The following is an 18,824-nucleotide window of genomic DNA, read 5'->3' as shown; positions in this document are numbered from 1 at the left end:
CTTTTTTTTTACAATTTATCATCTGGGAATAAAGGAATGTATTTCTGAAAACAAAAAATGAAAAAATAAATGAAAAAATAAAAGAAAGATTTCTGGAATGACTTTCTTTTCACATGTTATTGAAGAACAAACAAAATGTCAGATATTATTTGACTTTGCACAACTTCGAACCTGAGGGAGAAAACATTGCCATGTCAATGACAATTCAGTTCTTCCCTTCAAAATAATTGTGATGTGTTTTGAAGTGAAGCACAATTCACTTTTGTGATGCTCTTGCCATTCGTATTTTTTGGCTTTTGAAATCCAGTTCGAATTGTTGCTTGCTGATGATTTTCAAACACAGTGAAGTCAAACAACGAAACACGACTTCTTGTCGCTCATAAACAGTGAGTTTTATTGAAATGCAAATGTTGATGATGTTGATGTTGTTGATGATGAATATTCATTGTTGTTGCTTGCCACTGAGATTCTTCCAGTGGACATTTCAAACAAAAAAAAAAAAAAAATAGCAAACACATGTTTTGACAAAAACACGTTGATGCGATAAACTTTGTTGAAGTGAACATTGACTATATATCCATAAATAAATAAACAAAAAAACTTTCAGAAACAAATTGACATTTTATCCAAATCGCAAACATAAATAATAAAAAGAACAAAACCGTCAGTTGCTCATCTTTCCTCAAGCAATTGTTGCTCCTCATTTCGTTTTCGAATAATGGCAACAATCATCCTTTGAGCTGTGAGCAGCTGATTGTGATCATCAAATCACTTCCATCCCAAATAAAACAAACTCTTCTTTTCAACAAATTATCAATATCCACTTATCCTTTGAAAAAGAAAAAACCACAACCAAATTACAAAACACATCTCACAAGCACTCCCACTGATTCTTCGATGCAAAGATATATCACATTCTCCTTTGATCTCTCTCTCTCTTTTTTTGTTTCACATTCTCCTTTTCCATCTCACTTTCACCGCTCTTTCATCTCCTGCTTTTCTGTCTTCTTTGTTGTCTCTGATGTGTTCTCAAAAACTGTCGAATAGCCTTCTTCCCCACTCGCAAAACTGCCTTCCCCCTCTCTCGTGCTCTCCCCACCCCTTTCACAGATCGCATCCGACATCGTCACAATCACAGCCCCTGCCGGGAAATGCCCATAAAACTCCCGCTTCATCTCGCTCAGTGTCGGACGATCGTTCCAGTCCTTTCCCATCGATGACCAAACAACCTCATACAGTTCACTCCCTCGGATCTTCTCAACATTCGGCCTCTCCCCTTTCGATATCTTATCTCCTGCCACCTCTGCCTCGTATTCTCCAAACGGGATATCCAGTGTCAGACACTCCCACACCATCATCCCAATCGAGAATGCCACCGACTCCTTTGTTGCTCCCATCTTCTTGTTCATCAGCAGCTCGGGTGCCTTCCACCTCAGACACTCCTTCCTGTTGTCTTCACAATCCTCAAACGCTGATGAACGTGGTGGTGAGTCGGTGAATCTCTCGCTCATCACTGAAATATTTGACGAGGATGAAGAAACAATGGACATCGAACAGATGGATGATGAATCGGAATCGTCTGAAGATGAGCAGTCGGAGTGGAGGGCAATGCAGATCACCATGTGCTCTGAGAACAGCACAATGTGAGGACTCAGATTGGCCAGCGATGGCAATTCCTTTTCTTCATCAAATGAATGCAGTGCTCCATTCGCCACCCAGAACAGAATCTGGGCAGCTGTCTGTTCCCTCTCCTTCAAACTCCCAATCGCCATCTCCTTCTTCTCATTCCTCCCATGAAGCAGCATGAACAGTGAATCCCTCAAATCCACAATCAGCTTCTCGTGAGGCGATGAGCAGGCCATTGCATCCACGAGATTCGACATCGATGAGGTGGTGGGGCACAAATCCTCCCCACGAACAAAAGTTGAATCTGAATCAGTTGTTGAAGTGGATGAGATGGATGAAATGGAAGGTGAAGGTGTTCTCTTCCTTATCTCTTCTTCTTTTTCATCAACTTTCTCCAATGCCCATTCTGGGATCTTATCTGAGTCTCTTCCCAAAATGTATTCAGTTGATCCACTCTCAGATAGAAGATGTTCTGATGACTCCGAATGTTCCATATTCCTCTCATATACCCTCTTCTTCATCCTTTCCTCACTCTTCTTCTCTGCCTCCCTCTCTGCTCTCCTCCACTGCTCCTCAGGCGACATCTCCATCGTCACCATCTCAAATGCCTTCGGATCTTTTCTGATGTTGTCATTCACAATCTCTCTCAGATCTTCTGCTTCATTCTTCACCTTCTTCCACCGAACAACAAATAAAATAAATCCGATCAGAACAATCAACAATATCACAACAAGCGCAATCACGATCAACAACCAATAAGATTTTCCTTCTTTTCCTCCTTCAACGAGTTTTTCATCTTTCTTTCCTTGGGTTTCGCTTCTGTTCTTCAGGATGAACGATTCTGTCGATGAAGGAGATTCTTTCTTTCCAAACAGAACACTCACACTCACTTCTGTCTCTTCTCCTGCATTGTTTATTGTTTCAATGGGGACTTTTCCATCCACTTCATTTTCTGATACACATCCTTCTTCATTGAATTCATATCTTTCCACAACATCTTCATCAACAACTTGTTTCACAATCTTGAACGATATGTTGCATGGAAGCAACAGCTTTCCCTTGAACCTCAGAAGAAGTTCTGCTCCCATCTCTTCCATTTCGACTATTCCCAACTCTGGAATGAAGAAGGATGACAATCTCTCAGAAACAATCCCGCTTATCTCACATCCTTCATTCAGAATCCACAATGATGTATTTGGCAAAACTCCATCTCCTCCTTTCAAACTCACCACATTCAACACTCCTGAATCTGAGCAGAGAATGTTCCTCCTGGCTGATGGATATTTTTCAATAGATGGATTATTGTTCATAAATTCTCCTTTCTCAATCTCCACACTTCCTCTCCAAATAGAAAGACCTCCATCAGAGCAGTTCACAAAACTCGTATCCCTTATCTCCCCTGAGCTCTCCTTCACCTCAACAACTGATCCATTCCATTTGCACACATCCACTTCCTCATTCAAATCCTTTTTTCTTTCTTCCTTTCCATCAAACAAGCACAGCCTCATCTGAATATTCTTGCACATCAAAAGTGATATCATCTTCCCTTTCTTTCTTCTCGATGAACACCCACCAAATGAACAGTTCGAAAACTCCACATTTCCTTCCATCCCTTCAACATCAACCACCCCTGCACTCTCATCCGCACATGTGATGTTCTCAAATGAAGATGACAGAATTGAAAATGAAAATTCATTTTCCTTTCTGTTCTTCATTTCTGCTTCATCGCCATTCGCCCTTCCCATCCATCCTTTTTCCATTCTCGAATTCCCAGCTTCACTGATCTTTAAACAGCCTTTGCTTCCCTCAATATTTCTGAGTGTCAATCCATTCGCTTCAGTATCCTCTTCCATAATCATGGCTGCTTCACTCAAAAATGAAAGCCACAAAACACTCACATTCCCCATTGAGCATTTCCCCCTTTCCACAAATATCAGACTGAATGGCACTTCCACCATTTCCCTCTCAGCCGAGCTCACTCCTTCAAATGAACACATGCTGATCGATGTCTTTCCCGAACTTATCTTCATGAACAATGAATGTGTTGTTGGAAGTGGAGTTGGTGTTGATTCCACTTCTTCAAAGGCAAATTGAATCCATCGAACATACACCTGCCCATTTGTCTCCACAATCATTTCTTTGCTGCAATTCATCCTCCCTTTCACAACCACTCGACTCTGCACTTCATGCATCCCGCTCAGCGTGAGTGTGTCCAATCCAATTTCCTCATCAATCACTGACTCTTCATCAACAACCATTTGACTCAGAAAATCGTGTGTCAGATGCCTCAGCCCAAACCCAATCGTCGCACAAGGAAGTGAAGGCTTCCCACACTGCTGCTCATTGCTTCCCCCTTTCCCTTCTTTGCTCGACACCACAATCGTGTCTGACTGGTATTTCACAATCAGACTCATCAAGTCCATCGCCTCCTCCTTGTGCTCTCCCGCATCCATCCCATAGATCGCATTCTGCCTGATGAACTCCACATCACGGAAGTCGAGGTTGAACTGTGTTTCGTTGATTTGCCTCTCGATGCAGTCACACACAATGAACACATCATTCCCGATGAATGCTGTGTTCCTTCGGAATATCACCCCATCAAACACATAATCCAACTCACCCCTCAATTCAGTCTTCAGATACACCCCGCCTCCTTTCCCTTCGCTCACAGAGCATCCACACTGCTTCACACTCGTGTTCACAACATCGAACCATCCTCCTTCATTCAACTCAAACAGCATCGCCCCTCCCTTTGTGCTTCTCCCACAACTGCACCCTTCAATCAGCGAATCTTCCACCACAAGCTTCACTCCACTCCCACTCTTGCTCGAAACAACACTTGGATCAGCTCCTTCTCCTTCCACTGATCCAATACTGCAATTCTTCATCCTCATCTCACCTCCTCCATTTGCTCCCTCTCCTTCAATTTCAAACAAACTCCCCTTCTCCAATGTGGCTTCAATCACTGTGAATTCGTCAATCACACTCACAACTTCTCCACCAACCACAAACACATTTCTCTTCCCAAAATACGAAAGCACTTTGAACCTCTTCATCTCCAGCTCCCCTTTCTTCACAACACAAAATGCAACATTCCCCATCCCTTCTCTCTTTCCCTTCCATGTGACTGAACAGTCTTCCCATTCAATTTTCCCTCCCTCACTCACAATCATCCCTGCTTCCACACTTCCTAAAACATTCATCACACACATCTCCAGTGTTCTCAGAATGAATGCTCCACTGTTGCGAAGACACACTTTTGCTCCACTTTCTCCTTCACTCCCCATCACAACTGTTCCATATTCTATCTCATCATATCCTGCTCCCACTGATTCCACATCAATCCCACTCAAATCATGTTCCCCTTCCACTCTTATCTTTTCCTTCACTCCCACCACTTTTCTCTCTCCTTCTCTCTCAATGTGCTTCAATCCCATTTCCAATGTCTCACACGGATCCTCTTCACTCCCACATCGAACAACATCATCTCCCTTTTCCCACACCACAATCCTCTCGCTCCTGTATTCAATCACAAATCTCAATAGATCTGTGCTCATCCGCTTCTCATCGCTTCCAACAAACTCATTCGGATCATCTTCCATCTCTTCAACATCAATCGCAAATGTCTCACTCCTCACTGTCGCATTCAGATCTGAATCCAAAATGAACATGTTCTTCCCCACAAATGCCTCATTCTCAGCAAACTTCACACCCTCAAACTTGAATGGCATTCCTCCCCTCCTTTCACTGCAATTCACATACAGCCATCCTCCTTTCCCACCACTCACTTTCTCTGCTGCACATCTCTCCATCATCCCCTCTTTCACATGAATCATCCCTGAATCAAGGATATTCACCCTCACTGCCCCACCATTCATGCTCTCTCCTCCTGTGACGTCACTCATGTTGCTCTGTTCTATCTTCATCACTCTCCTCACCTCTCCACATATCACAGCTGAATCATCTGCGCCAACAACCGACAGGCTCTCAAACGAGCAGTTGCTGATGCTCACAACTTCATTCTCTCCTCCATTCTGTTCCATCCCAAGAAGAGCAAGATCCATCAAATACTTTCTTGTCCTGATGTTATTTATTGATATCCACTTCATCCTCACAGCTTGTCCACTGCTCCTGATGATTCGATATTCTATCGCCTCTTCTTCCCCTTCCTGCATCACAAGCGAACACAATTCCATCTCCAAAACACCACTTCCTGTTGATGAGCTTATCACTACATCCTTCCTCTGTTCAAATAATCCAGGCAATTCAAATCCCACATTCACAAATGCACTCACTCCTTTCGAATCAAGAACACTTTCCCCTCCTCCTTCAATTCCTTTCTCCACAACCACCTTCATTCTCGTGTTGCCTTTCCCTTCAATCCGAACTCCACTCACATCTCCCACCTTCTCAACACTCGTGCTCCCACTTATCACTATTTTCTTTTCTCCCTCTCCACCAAGCCTCCCAATTCCATAATCCACACTCCTGCACGGGCATTTCTCCATCCCACACCACATTCCATTGTCTCCAGTCTCACTCTCCACCTCAATCACAGATGAGCTGAATCCATCAATGAATATGAACAGATCAACCTCACTCACAAACTTCTGTCTATCTATCCCACTCAGCGAATTCTCTCTCTCAATTATCTCTCCACTGAACGAGAAACTGCTTCCATTCACAACCCTCCTCAAATCATCACACACAACAAACACATCCATCCCACTCCTTGCTCTGTTCTCTTCAAACCTCATTCCACTGAGATCAAACTCATATCTCTCTCCTTCAATCCCCACCCACAACCCTCCTCCACACCCTCCTCCATTCGTTGTCCCTTCCAGTCCAGCCGAACATTTTTTCATCAGTGTCACTTCTGTTTCGCTCCTGATCTTCAGTTGTGCATCCCCTTTCAATTCCACTCTCATCCCTCCTCCATTCCCTTTTTCTACCACACATCCTTCAATACTCGTGTTCCACACATCCACGAAGCCTCCTTCTGCAGCCACTCCGTTCGTCATCCCTCCGTCTCCTTCACTCACTCGAACATTGCTCCCATTGCATCCCCAAATGGATATCTCCTTTGCCTCAACTCCTTTTATTATCCCTGAATCAACAAAATTACATGAACTCCACGAACATTCCCTCATCCTCGCAATACAATTGCTCCCTGCCCAAATCAAGCTGCTTCCTCCCATTTCACAATCACTGGAAATCACACTTTCTGCTGTGAGTGTGCTTCCTCCCTCACAAACAGCAAATCCCTTTTCTCCTTCAAAGTTCATATCATTCAGCTCCACATTCTTCAACGAGACAGATGACAATCCCCCATTCGCTTTTATCACAGGCTTTCCAAACCTCATTGAATCCAATCTCAGTGAGGTCACATTCGCCTCTCCCTTTTCCACAACAATCAAACTGTATTCCACAAAATTCACTCCAGTTCCAACTCCAAATCCAACAACACATTCACTCAAGTTCAGTGTTTCGCCTTTCAACTGGAATATCGCTTCATGACGTTCAAGAACAGATGGAATCACCAGCTCAATCTTCCTCATCCTTGTCTCCTTCAGCACCACAAACACTCCAATGCATCCTTCCTCATCTCCTTTGCAACTTGCCTCACCTCCAACAACAAGCGATCCATCATCCCCTGTTCCTTCAATCACTCTTGTCAATTTCGAAAAGATCACTGTCGAGCCAACCTCAACTCCATTTCCAACTTTGATTGTCGCTGTTGTTGTTCCATCTCCTGGTGTGCTCTCTTCCCTTTCGATCGGACAGCTCAGTGTTCGGCACTCGAAAAATGTGTGCCCACACCGAGGATGATCAGCTCCTGAAGCTGAAACATAGATCTCACTCCTCGGAACATCCAGGAGATAGCACACAATCGGAATCACCAGTGTTGCATTGTTCGTGTCTCCCATTCCCTCCACTTCATGCACATCCTCGCTCAAAAGCGAAATAAATCCATATCTCCCTTTCGGAACCAATTCCAGCTGATTCGAAGCAATAAACACATTCACACCATGTTCTGCATAATTATTTTCAAATCCCACATTCACAATCTCAAACACAACTGAAGGAGAAGACAACTCCAAATACACCCCTCCTCCTCTTCCCTTCTCATCTCCTCTTCCATTCTCTGCCCCACACTCCCCAATCACCGTTGTCACCTCTCCTCTGCCAATCTTGAATATCCCACTTTGACCAACACTCCAAGCAATGCTTCCTCCATTCCCTTCCTTGTTCATACAGTTTCTGAATGTGTTATTCTCCAGCTCCCATGAATCGCTTCTCTCACTTTCAGTGCTGAATATCACCCCATCTCCTCTCATTCGGCTGATCCTTTGGATCGTCACATTTCCCAGCATCCCTCTCCCAACTCCACTTTCCTCCTCTTCCTCAAACAATGAGCAATCTCCCAGTCCAATATCCTCAATCAAACAGTTTTCCATCTTCATTTTCTCAAATATCACTTTGAATGGTGAAACATCAAATGTGTGACTCTGCCCATCTTCTGCCCCTGATATGATCACATTCTTCAGTGTCAGTTTCTGTGCTCCTGTTCTCATCTCAAACAAGGAAGATGATGATTCTGCGCTGTTGTGTCGAATTGTCACCAAAGACAATCCCATCGATCCCGAATGCAATGTGAACAAACACTCATGAGAATTCAGCAATTTTGTGGAAATGATACACTCGCTCTCGCTTTCTCCTTTGAATGTAATATCTCCCCCTCCAATGAATAGAGCCGTTGAAGAAAAGGTCGATTGAAGAATATTCACTGTTCCTTCTGCTCCTTTCTCAATCATGTTGAATGCCTGTTTAATCGTGTTGCATGGATTGGTCTGTGTTGTCCCACACACAGGCCCTGTAATCCCATCTGCTCTGGCAAATGTTGTTTTGATTGTAAAAAGCCATGAATCAAAATCTGTTTGGCTGTCGTTGTAAAATACTCTCTTTGAGGGGGTTGTTGAGAACGATGACTCAAATGGTGAACCTTTCAAAAAATAATTTTTGATTTTAACATCATGGCCTTCTTCATTTTTTGCCTTGTTTCCACTGAATAAGCAAAATGATATCAATTTTGGAGGTGGTTCAGTTTTCATCCAACTTGCTGAATTTAAACGTATTCCTCCGCCTCCACCTTCTAGTATTTCTGTTCCTGTTCCATTTGCTAAATTTCCTTCAAATTCACATTCAGAAATTATATATGAATTCGACTGTCTTTCCATATATAATCCTCCACCAAATGATCCTGCGACATTGCGAATAAATTTGCATTTCTCAATTGTTTCATCCTCATTTCCAGAAGATTGGTGTATGCGTAATCCTCCTGCATAGTTAACTCTAGCCTTGCATTCAAAAAAGATACATTCAGAAAAAAAATAGTCTCCTCTTTGCTCATAAATTATCATTCCACCTGTATTTGTTTCTGCCAAGCAATTTGTGAAATTACAGCCTAACATTTTCACACCTGCTGCTGATTGAACATCAACTGTTCCATCGCCAACTTGACTCATGTTCTTGAATGAGCATCTTTCACATTCAAGAGTCGAATTTCCATTCAAATAAATAGCACTTCCAGATACAACATGTCCCGTTTGATACCATTCGCAATCCGTGAAAGAATGTGTTTCATTGGCTCCCAGTTCACACCTTGTCATGTTGCGTCCTCCTGATTCATCAACATTCATCGTTCGAAAGCAACACTCAAATAAGGTGTTTGTTGCTCTCAGCGAGGCACATGGGCTGTTCACTGACATCAAAATACCCCCATCAACAGCATCCCAAACTCTGAAAAACGAGCAGCCTTCAATCGTTGTTTCTGTTCTTGCTCTCGAATCCATTTCCCTTTGCGCTCCTGATGCAATAGAAATATTTGTCATCTTCAAACCAGAGGCTTTCACAAAGCAGCTCGCATCCGGTGCAAGAAATGGAGCAGATGCCAATTCAAATGATGAAAACGACGAGTCTCGAAGAGTTATCGAGTCTGTTCCATCTCTCTCAGAATTTTTGAAAGATGAGCAAAAAAGTCGCGGAATTGGTGCAAATGGCTTCAAAGTTCCAATCGTCAGATTCACTGAATGCATGCTTCCTCCATCCACCGCAAATGGGCTCATTTGTGATGAAATAAAAATCATGCATCCTTTGATATCCAGTCTTGACCCTTCACAAACAAAAAAGCAAGCTTTTCCTTCCTGCTGAATCTGCAGCACACTCGCTGCGCTCACTGAGCTGTTCACAGCAACAAATGTCGATAATATCTTGCTATTCTGATTATTTTCTGGTTCATAATTATCATTCATGTTCCCTGACAGCCGGAACACAACTTTTGCATCCAATTCGCACATCTCCTTTGCTGATGCTTCTTTTGCCTCATCAATAGCAAAGACGCACGCAGTGATAAAAAACACAAAGTTCATCATTCTGTTGCTGTGTAACTCGCTCCTTGTGCCAGATAAGAACGTGTAGTGAAAAATCAAAAAAACAACATAGCCCATATTATTCTTCATTTCATCATCATGATATACAATTTTTTTCTTCAAATTCTCAAAATAGCCTCAAATAATTCCATGCGCAAAAATAATAAATGTCAAGCATACAAATTGATTTTTCACTCAAAAAATTCAAAAAAAAATACAAAATATGATTCCAAACATTTCAGATGAGACTTTGTCATTTTCGAAGAAATATTATCATTTCCACAGAATATCAACAGCATTCCCCCATCGACTGCGAAATTTTCTTCTTTCTTTCAGATCAATGACGAGTTTTGCTGTTTTCCATTTGAAAGAAATCTTCTTTTTGCAAATGCTCTCAATCATTTTTCCTTGTTAATTCCCCCAAAATCCATGTTCCAATGGCCATGTTCTCTGTCGAGCCAAATGTCATTTCCAACTTCATATTTTGCTGAGCTGGCATCATAAATTCACAAATGATTCATTCGTTGTTGCCAATCCCTCTGCCCATCAAAAAAATAGCAGAAAGCAATATTTTGAGAAAATACAATATTATGAAGGTTCTATTCCATTTCGGTTGCTGAATGTTGCTTGAATCCGAGAAATCGCAGAATTATTGAAAAAGTCTTGCTTCAGATTGCCCTGCCACAAAGAGTTTAAATGTCGTTTCAGTCATCCTCCTGATAAAACTCTCAGAATAGATGCATATGGTTGATAGACTGCTCAAATCTTATTTCCAAAATTCGTTGGCATCAAAAACAATTGATAATCATTCCGACAAATCATTCAGATTATATAACTTTTAGGAGCACGTAAACAATATAGTATAATTATTCTTCAATCATTTGTGGCATTTTTCTTTGTTGTTACCCTGCTCTCTATCGTTTTATTCGTGAAATAAAAAGATCATGACCCATCCTTGCATTCTCAAATCTCCAATGAAAACAAAAAGAAATGCATAAACACGATAATGAATAAAAAATAAAGAGAGAAATTATTTAAAAATTATAATAAATTTTATGATGTGTTATTTTCATTGGAAAATTTAAATTTCGAAATTTTTTAGATAATGATAATAAATTATATTTTTTGTTCTTGTTCTGTTGAATATCTTGTGTTCCACAATGGAATATTCAATGTTCCATAAATATTTTTTTCAAACATTTTGAAATATTTAAAACTCAAACAGGATCATCTCAACATGGAAATTGCAAAGATAGCTCAAACAATGAGCTGATGAAACTATCGTAATTTTTTTAAATGTTTGAGAACAAAATATATAAACTTATTTTTCCATTTCGGTTTTCTTCTTTTTGCCCCAAACACAAATAACTGTTATGTATCGACTTCAACTTTTTCCTTCATTTCCTTTTCTTTTTCATATATTTTCTTCTGTTTTTCGCTTCAAAGAGTTTTCAAACTGTTTTTTATTTGATGGAATATTTCCATTTTATCTTCTTTTTGTTGAGGAGAAACTTCAAAAGAAAATGTTTGTTTCTTTTTATCGAATGAGAAAGAAACAATATCTGAGGGATTTCATCTCATCTTCACATCGAGCCATAAATTCAAGGGAGAGGGAAAGTTTTATTCATGGATGGACTCATCATGGTCTTTTTAGTTAAACATTAACTTGAACCAAAGCTGACTCATGATATCTCTTTTTTGGTGGCAATGATACAATAGAAATGCTGAGAATAGTCCTTCATCTGAATCCAAATATCTCTCCAAGAGCAATATTTTTTTGTTTAAATTGTCTTCTCTTTTCTTTTTCTTTGTGTTCGGTTATCAACAACAGTGTTTGATGTTGGCTTTTCTTTTAATGTATTCTGAACAAATATATCTTTTTCCCCATTTGTTCAGTTCTTCAGAGCTGAAACAGAAAATCTCTCAAAAAAAAATATTTCTGTTTTTTTCTTTGTTGTCTGTTGATTTGGCAAAGATAATTCTCAAATAAGCATGAAGCGAAAAAGTTGATGATTTCTTGTGAGTGCCAAAATAATTGGTGAAGAAAGTGGACTTTTCCAATTTGGAGTTCGTTTTAGTCGGATGTTTCAGTGATTGGTGGAATCACAGCATGACATCTTCGCATTCTTCTTCCTCAATCATTTTTAATCGTTCTCTTTTCAACGCAGCCCACTCCACCATATGAAATTCCTTGTCCATCGTTTTTGCAAGCCTCTGAAATAACAAAGTCATAATCTGCATGCACACCACTGCGAAATTTTGGCCCAGTGCTGCTCCACTTATTACCTGCAAAACAATATCAAATGCTCCAATTTGCATCAAACACACCGTGCGTAGAATTTCTCATTCTGTTGCTCCATCAACAACTCTGAGGATAGTGTGTTACAACAGAATGCAGACGGTTGTCACAACAAAATCCAGTCTCTTCATTCCTCGAACCAACTCCTGTTTCTCATCAGCACAAATTCATCAAACTATTTGAACAATCGCCAAATCGTGAAGCATCACCTCCTGATGACACTTGAGCCTTTGCTTCCTTCACGTATGCTTGGCTTTCTCTCTACACATATGCTTTTCCAACTCTTCTTTTTCTCCTATTGCTTCTCTCCAAAAATGTTGCTCTTTCACAATCTCACTCTCCTCCATTCTTTCAAAGCAAATTCTGCTCGTGAAAATCCAAAACATGAATGATATGAAAGTCGTGTAATATTTCGATATTCTTATGATCCCAAATTGTTTCAAACACCTCGTCAAAAAACACTTCTTTTTCTATTTCCAGCAAATGACAAAAACAATCAGAATAAATACAGACTGAGAACTATAGACACGACTTTCGTCCAAAAAAGTCATTTCCACTTCTTTTTGCATCTCTTTGATTTCTTCTTTCTTCAGCACAATTATTTGTTGATTATGCAAACATCTCCAATTGAAAATTTATTTTTTTTCAAACTCAGCCAACAACAGATGACATTCTGTCATGTTAATCATTAGCCTTTCATCCTTTTCTTTGTTTTTTTTTTTTTTTTTTTTTTTTTTTTTTTGATTGTTGCATATTTTCGTTTTTCCCACAACAAAGAATTCCAACCTGCATTTCCTGCTCCATTCAACACTTATCAAAAGCTTCAACGCTACGTTAACAAAATCGAGTTTTCTGATTCTATTTCCTTCTTTTCAATAATATTTTCGTTTTTCTTGATATCGACTCTTTTCATCAAATTTCCCAGCATATCTTTGTTCAACTCGTCTTTCACGCTGATCATCTGTCCATCTTGTTTATTTTTAATCTTTTCGAAGAAATGCAAATGTAAAAAGTCTGCATAATATCATTGAACCTGACATGCTAAAAACAAGATTTTTTTTAATTCCACATGATTTATTATCATTTTTAAGGATATTATTTTGATATTGTGAAGTGCTGAAACGAGTTTTATTCATCGGAGGAAAAATCAAAAAATGGATGAATTTAATGAAAATGGGTTTTAACAAAAAACATTTTCGAGAAATTGCAGCTCCTGAGAAAAAAAATATTCGGCTTTTTACAAGAAAACCACGTTTTTAGACAAAGATCGAGCTTGGGATTGGTTTTTCAAAAAAGTTCTGAGAGAAAAGCATCCGAAGAACAGAATTCACAGAAAAGAGTTTAAAATGGAAAATGATGGAGAGAATTTACACTATTGAACCTGCTGAAAGTTTGGAGCAAAAAGATCAGTGTTCAAAGAGACAACATTAACATAATCGAAGATCGGAATAGGATAATTTTTATTGATCATATAACTGTTGTGGATCGGAGTTTCAGCAAAGTGTATTCGTCTAATGGCAGGAGTTCATTATGCGGTTGTGGGCTATTGAAGAAGTGTATTAAGATGTGCCTGTGTGGATCTAATATACAAGAATCCAATGGTGATATGTGGGGAATGAAAGATAGTGGAGAAAGATAAATGCGTGTGGAGAAAAAGAAAATATTAAAGAGGGAGAAGAAAAAAACAAATATGGATCTTCTGCTCAATTGAAAGAACGGATGACACCTCACAAAATAAAAAAGCGATTGATTTTTGTTTCATCTGATCGTTCTGCTAACACTCTTGTTCCTCTCATCAAATCTCACATTCTTCAGGGGACAACAATAATGAATGAAGAGTGGAAGGCATATTCTTCTTTGGGGACAAGTTACAACATTCATAAGACAGTTTGTCATAAAAGACATTATGTGGATTCTCTTGCTGGTGCTTATACAAATACCATTGAAGGAATGTGGATGCATTTTAGAGGGCTTTTCCACAAACATAGAGTTAAAGAGAGATATCTGAGAGATTATTTGGCTTTTTTGATTGCAAAAAACACACTCTTAATTCCGTTTGAAGAAGTGATATGTGTAATAATTTATTGGAAAAAAAAAGAAATGGAAGAAGAAGAGGAAACTGGAAACAAAGATGAATCCATTCCAAATATGAATGATAATGTAAATATTGAATTTTCATTAAAGGAATCCGATGATAAGAGAAGCAGCCTTAGTGTTACTGATGGAGCTAACACATCGGAATGGACGGATGATGAATAAATTATGTTTTTTTATTTTTTGACTTTTTTGAAAATAATAATATCACATATATTCATATTTTTTTAAGAAAAATATAAATTCATTTTCAGATATTTTCCGGCACTATTTAATTCACAAAAATAGACAATAAAGCTGCATTACGAATGAGATAACTTCTAAAATCGTCATTTTGTCGTGTTCGATAACATGTCAATTAACCAAAAGTCTCGCTCAAATGATTTCATAAAATCTCTCATGAACAAGAAATCAATCATTTCAATGTTTTTCATAACTTGAGAATCAACAATAATGAATATTTTTGGATTTTTAATAAAAAAACTCTCACAAATATTTTGGTGCTGCTGACTATTCAAAAGTTTTATAGAGATATTTCCATGTTTTTTGATATTTATTTTTTTGAATAAAAAACTGTTTTGTTTCACTTTATATGAACTTCACAAAGAAGATCATCATTTCAACGATATCTTCTCCAATAAGGATTATTCATATTTCAAAAAAAGAATCACTGGAATTTGCATCATCTTTTTTACACAAGTTTTTTGAAGTGGATTTGTTTAATTTGGAAAAATGAAAGTTCACTCTTTTTTGTTTCAGCAGTGAAACGCTCGAAATAAAAATATATATGAAAAAAGGAAAGATAAGTTTCACCTTTCCTTTTCAAGAACACCTCGTTCAATACGAAAGAATGGCAGAGCGAATGAAACGAGAGAAGCCACAACAATATATAAACACAAGCACTGCCTCAGGCAATCTAGGCAGTCGGGGGAGAAGAAGCCTTCACCCAAACTGGAAAGAGACATTTCTCTTTACAAAAAAAATAAAAAATTTATAAAATAAAATTAAAATTTGAAAACATAAAAGAACAACTGAACATAAGAGAAGAGGAGGCAGATTCGGAAACAATGAAATACCAAGAAGATCATTCAAAATGAGATACATTGTATTTCTTCGAGCGTAAGAAAGGGATTTTTGGCTTTTGGCTGTCAAAAGGCAAATAATATTTCCATCAAAGAATGAAAAGAAGAAGATGATGATAATGAAGGGAGGTGAAATGTGCAAAATATGTCTTCCTGAATAATAGAAGCTGTTTGTTGTATTTCTCCAAATGAGAAGGTTTCAATGAACTTATTTCGTTACCAGTGGAAGATAATGATGTGTTTGAGGTATTAATAGAAGTGTAAAATGTAAAATGAAAAGAAAAAGATGAATAAAAGAAAGAAAGAAGAAGAAGAAGAAGAAAAAGATGAAGAAGAAGAAGAAGAAGAAGAAGAAGAAGAAGAAGAAGAAGAAGAAGAAGAAGAAGAAGAAGAAGAAGAAGAAGAAGAAGAAGAAGAAGAAGAAGAAGAAGAAGAAGAAGAAAAAGATGAAGAAGAAGAAGAAGAAGAAGAAAAAGAAGAAGAAGAAGAAGATAAAGAAGAAGAAGAAGAAGAAGAAGAAGAAGAAGAAGAAGAAGAAGAAGAAGAAGAAGAAGAAGAAGAAGAAGAAGAAAAAGATGAAGAAGAAGAAGAAGAAGAAGAAGAAGAAGAAGAAGAAGAAGAAGAAGAAGAAGAAAAAGATGAAGAAGAAGAAGAAGAAGAAGAAGAAAAAGAAAAAGATGAAGAAGAAAAAGAAAAAGATGAAGAAGAAGAAGAAGAAGAAGAAGAAGAAGAAGAAGAAGAAGAAGAAGAAGAAGAAGAAGAAGAAGAAGAAGAAGAAGAAGAAGAAGAAGAAGAAGAAGAAGAAGAAGAAGAAGTGAGTGAGAAAAGAAAAGAAGAAAAAGAAGAAGAAGACGATGATGATGTGTTTGAAGCTTGAGTTTGAGTTTGAGTTTGATTTTGATTTTGTTTGGAAGAAGAAGAAGAAAATGAATTTGCACAGATGGCTTTTTTTTATCTTCGGAATCGTGAATGAAACATGAAACGAAGGCTAATTCAACGATTGATCATCTGAGTTGAAGGAAAGGAAATGGAACAATTTTCGGTTCAATTTTCCCGCTCTGTCGAATCGAACGGAATAAATGCATTTGAAGATCGATGGTTTGGATTGGCAGGCAGTGAGAAGAAATCCAACAAAGAGTACGTTGAAGAAGATGAAGAAGGTGTAGAAGAAGAGGAAGCAGAAGATAATGAGGGATATGAAGGTGGAGCAATTGAGGATTGTGAAACGAATTTAATCCTTTTAATAAAGATGTTGATGATGATTTGAGCGAGGTTGATTAAATAAAATATATCATCCGATGAGTTGATTTCAGATAAAATAAACAATCTTCATCACAAAATGTGTGAAAGAGAGAGAGATACAAACAGATGAAGAAGGAAGCCCACAAATCATCGAATGCCTTTGTGTGGTTGAACAGCTTTTCCCTCAGAAAAAGGATAATTGTGTTTGTCCAATGCTGTCAACAATTCAAGTGAACTTCATGTGTGATGAGGATATTGGCAGAGAAGAAGACATTGATGATTGAAATTATTGCCATCGAAGTCAACTTCTTCAAATGCGAGGAGAAGAAAATGAAGAATTTTATGATTATGTGATTGATGAATCGATTGTGGCGATGAACATCCTTTATTGAATTGAGACTGTTGAGAAAGATAAGAAAGGTGAGGAAGAAGGTGAAGAAGAAGGTGAAGAAAAATAGAAGATACCAGTTTTTCCAAGTCATGTTGGGTGATAGAAATAACTGAATGTGTTCTGAATGCGAATGCCCTTCCAGCTCATCAGCTCCGATAAACGAGCCGTCTCTGCCCAATACCCTCAACAAATAAGCCGAATAAACTGCATTTATCTTTCAAGCTCATGCCAAGCATTATCAGGTTATGCAGCATGAAAAACAGATGGCGGAAGTCACAAATGTTATTGTTGAATGAAACACATACAGACAAATTTATGAAACATCTGGTTCTTTTGCAAAGGATTCCAGAGCTTCTCTCTCTTTGTGGCATTCCTGTTCGTGATCAATCTGTATTCATTCAAAGAACACCTTGAAAGAAAAATGAATGAAATTAAAAAGTCAAACCATCTTTTTGGTATTAAAATATTTTCCCATCTCTAATGGATTGGTAATAACAACCAAACTGGTTTTCTTGTTCTTAGAATCCATTGCGAAGTTTGCTGTGATATCTGATGAAAATATATATTCTCCAAATTTACTCCTTTTCAAAGTCTTATTCAACGTCAAGTCTTTGCTGACGGCTTTCTAGTAGGATTCGTGCAAAATTCAAAAGAGATTGCTGTTAAAACCAGCTGAGTGTTTCTCTCTGTTCGCTTCCTCCATTGTCCAACTCCTCAATTTCCTTTCCTTTTAAACAAAGCTCAACCTCCCAATAAAAAAAATCACCCAAAACAAATCCTGCTCAAATGATATGCCAAGTGCACTGCACTTTCCCTCGAAATGAACAAGCGGTTCAATTCAATCCTTCTTAAGTATTCTGCTCGCTTATTTTGTATCTTTCTTGAGTTTTTCTCTTTCAAAATATTGCAGCAGATGTTGCATCATATGTTTTGCAATTTTCTACCGCGTTCAAATTTCATGCAACTTCCCCCCACTAATTCACTTTTCAAATGCAATCGATGCAAACAGCCACTCGCTCCTTCATCTGCAAGAAAAGTACCTGTTCTTCTGCCGTGCAATAACTCGCATGGGTGCATCTGAAACTATGCATCTGAGCGCTCAAACAAGCTCATGCTGTCGCAAAGCTCCAAAAAAAATCTTCATTTATAAAATTATAGATCTGAACCCTTATTTATTTTGACAAAAACAAGATAATTTTGTTTCATTGATTTGCTTGATTAAAGGTCAAAATCATGATGGCAAAAGAGGTTTGGACTTCAGCTTTATTAGATATTTGATTTGATGTTTTTAATTCTATTTATGCGAATATTACGTGGCAATTCTGAAAATGAATTTATTAACTGTTTTGAAAAAATTTTACGATTTCACAGTCACCTTCAAAAATACAAATGTTTCTGGGTTTGCCAAAATTTTATAAGAAATGAATGGTTAAATCAACAAATGTGCGTTTTTTCTCTTATGATTTTTCACCTTTTTTAGAGAAACTCTTACAGTTGGAACAATTCACTGAAGCTGAACAGAAACAGAAAATTGAAGAAATGAATGAAATGATTGATGAAATGGATAAAGAAGAATTCAAATCAATTTTCAACAAAGAAACATTCAACAAAATGGACAAAATGATTGACGAAAAGAAACTTTCGATGAGAAATGCCACTTG

General features: G+C 38.2%; 1 protein-coding gene across 1 annotated transcript; it reads right to left on the bottom strand.

The window, feature by feature from the left end:
* Positions 1-974: 974 nt before the first annotated feature.
* Positions 975-10,058, bottom strand: MONOS_15505 (uncharacterized protein; the record flags this gene model as incomplete). The annotated part of the gene is made up of 2 exons (XM_067868388.1): positions 975-8,984; positions 9,426-10,058. 2 exons carry the CDS (start codon positions 10,056-10,058, stop codon positions 975-977), a joined length of 8,643 nt encoding a protein of 2,880 aa, XP_067730566.1.
* Between the last annotated feature and the right edge of the window lie 8,766 nt (positions 10,059-18,824).

Source organism: Monocercomonoides exilis (assembly GCF_001643675.1).
Source record: "Monocercomonoides exilis strain PA203 chromosome Unknown scaffold14-1859848, whole genome shotgun sequence".
In the NCBI taxonomy this organism is placed as follows: domain Eukaryota; phylum Preaxostyla; order Oxymonadida; family Polymastigidae; genus Monocercomonoides; species Monocercomonoides exilis.
This window is presented reverse-complemented; position numbering and strand designations above follow the sequence as displayed.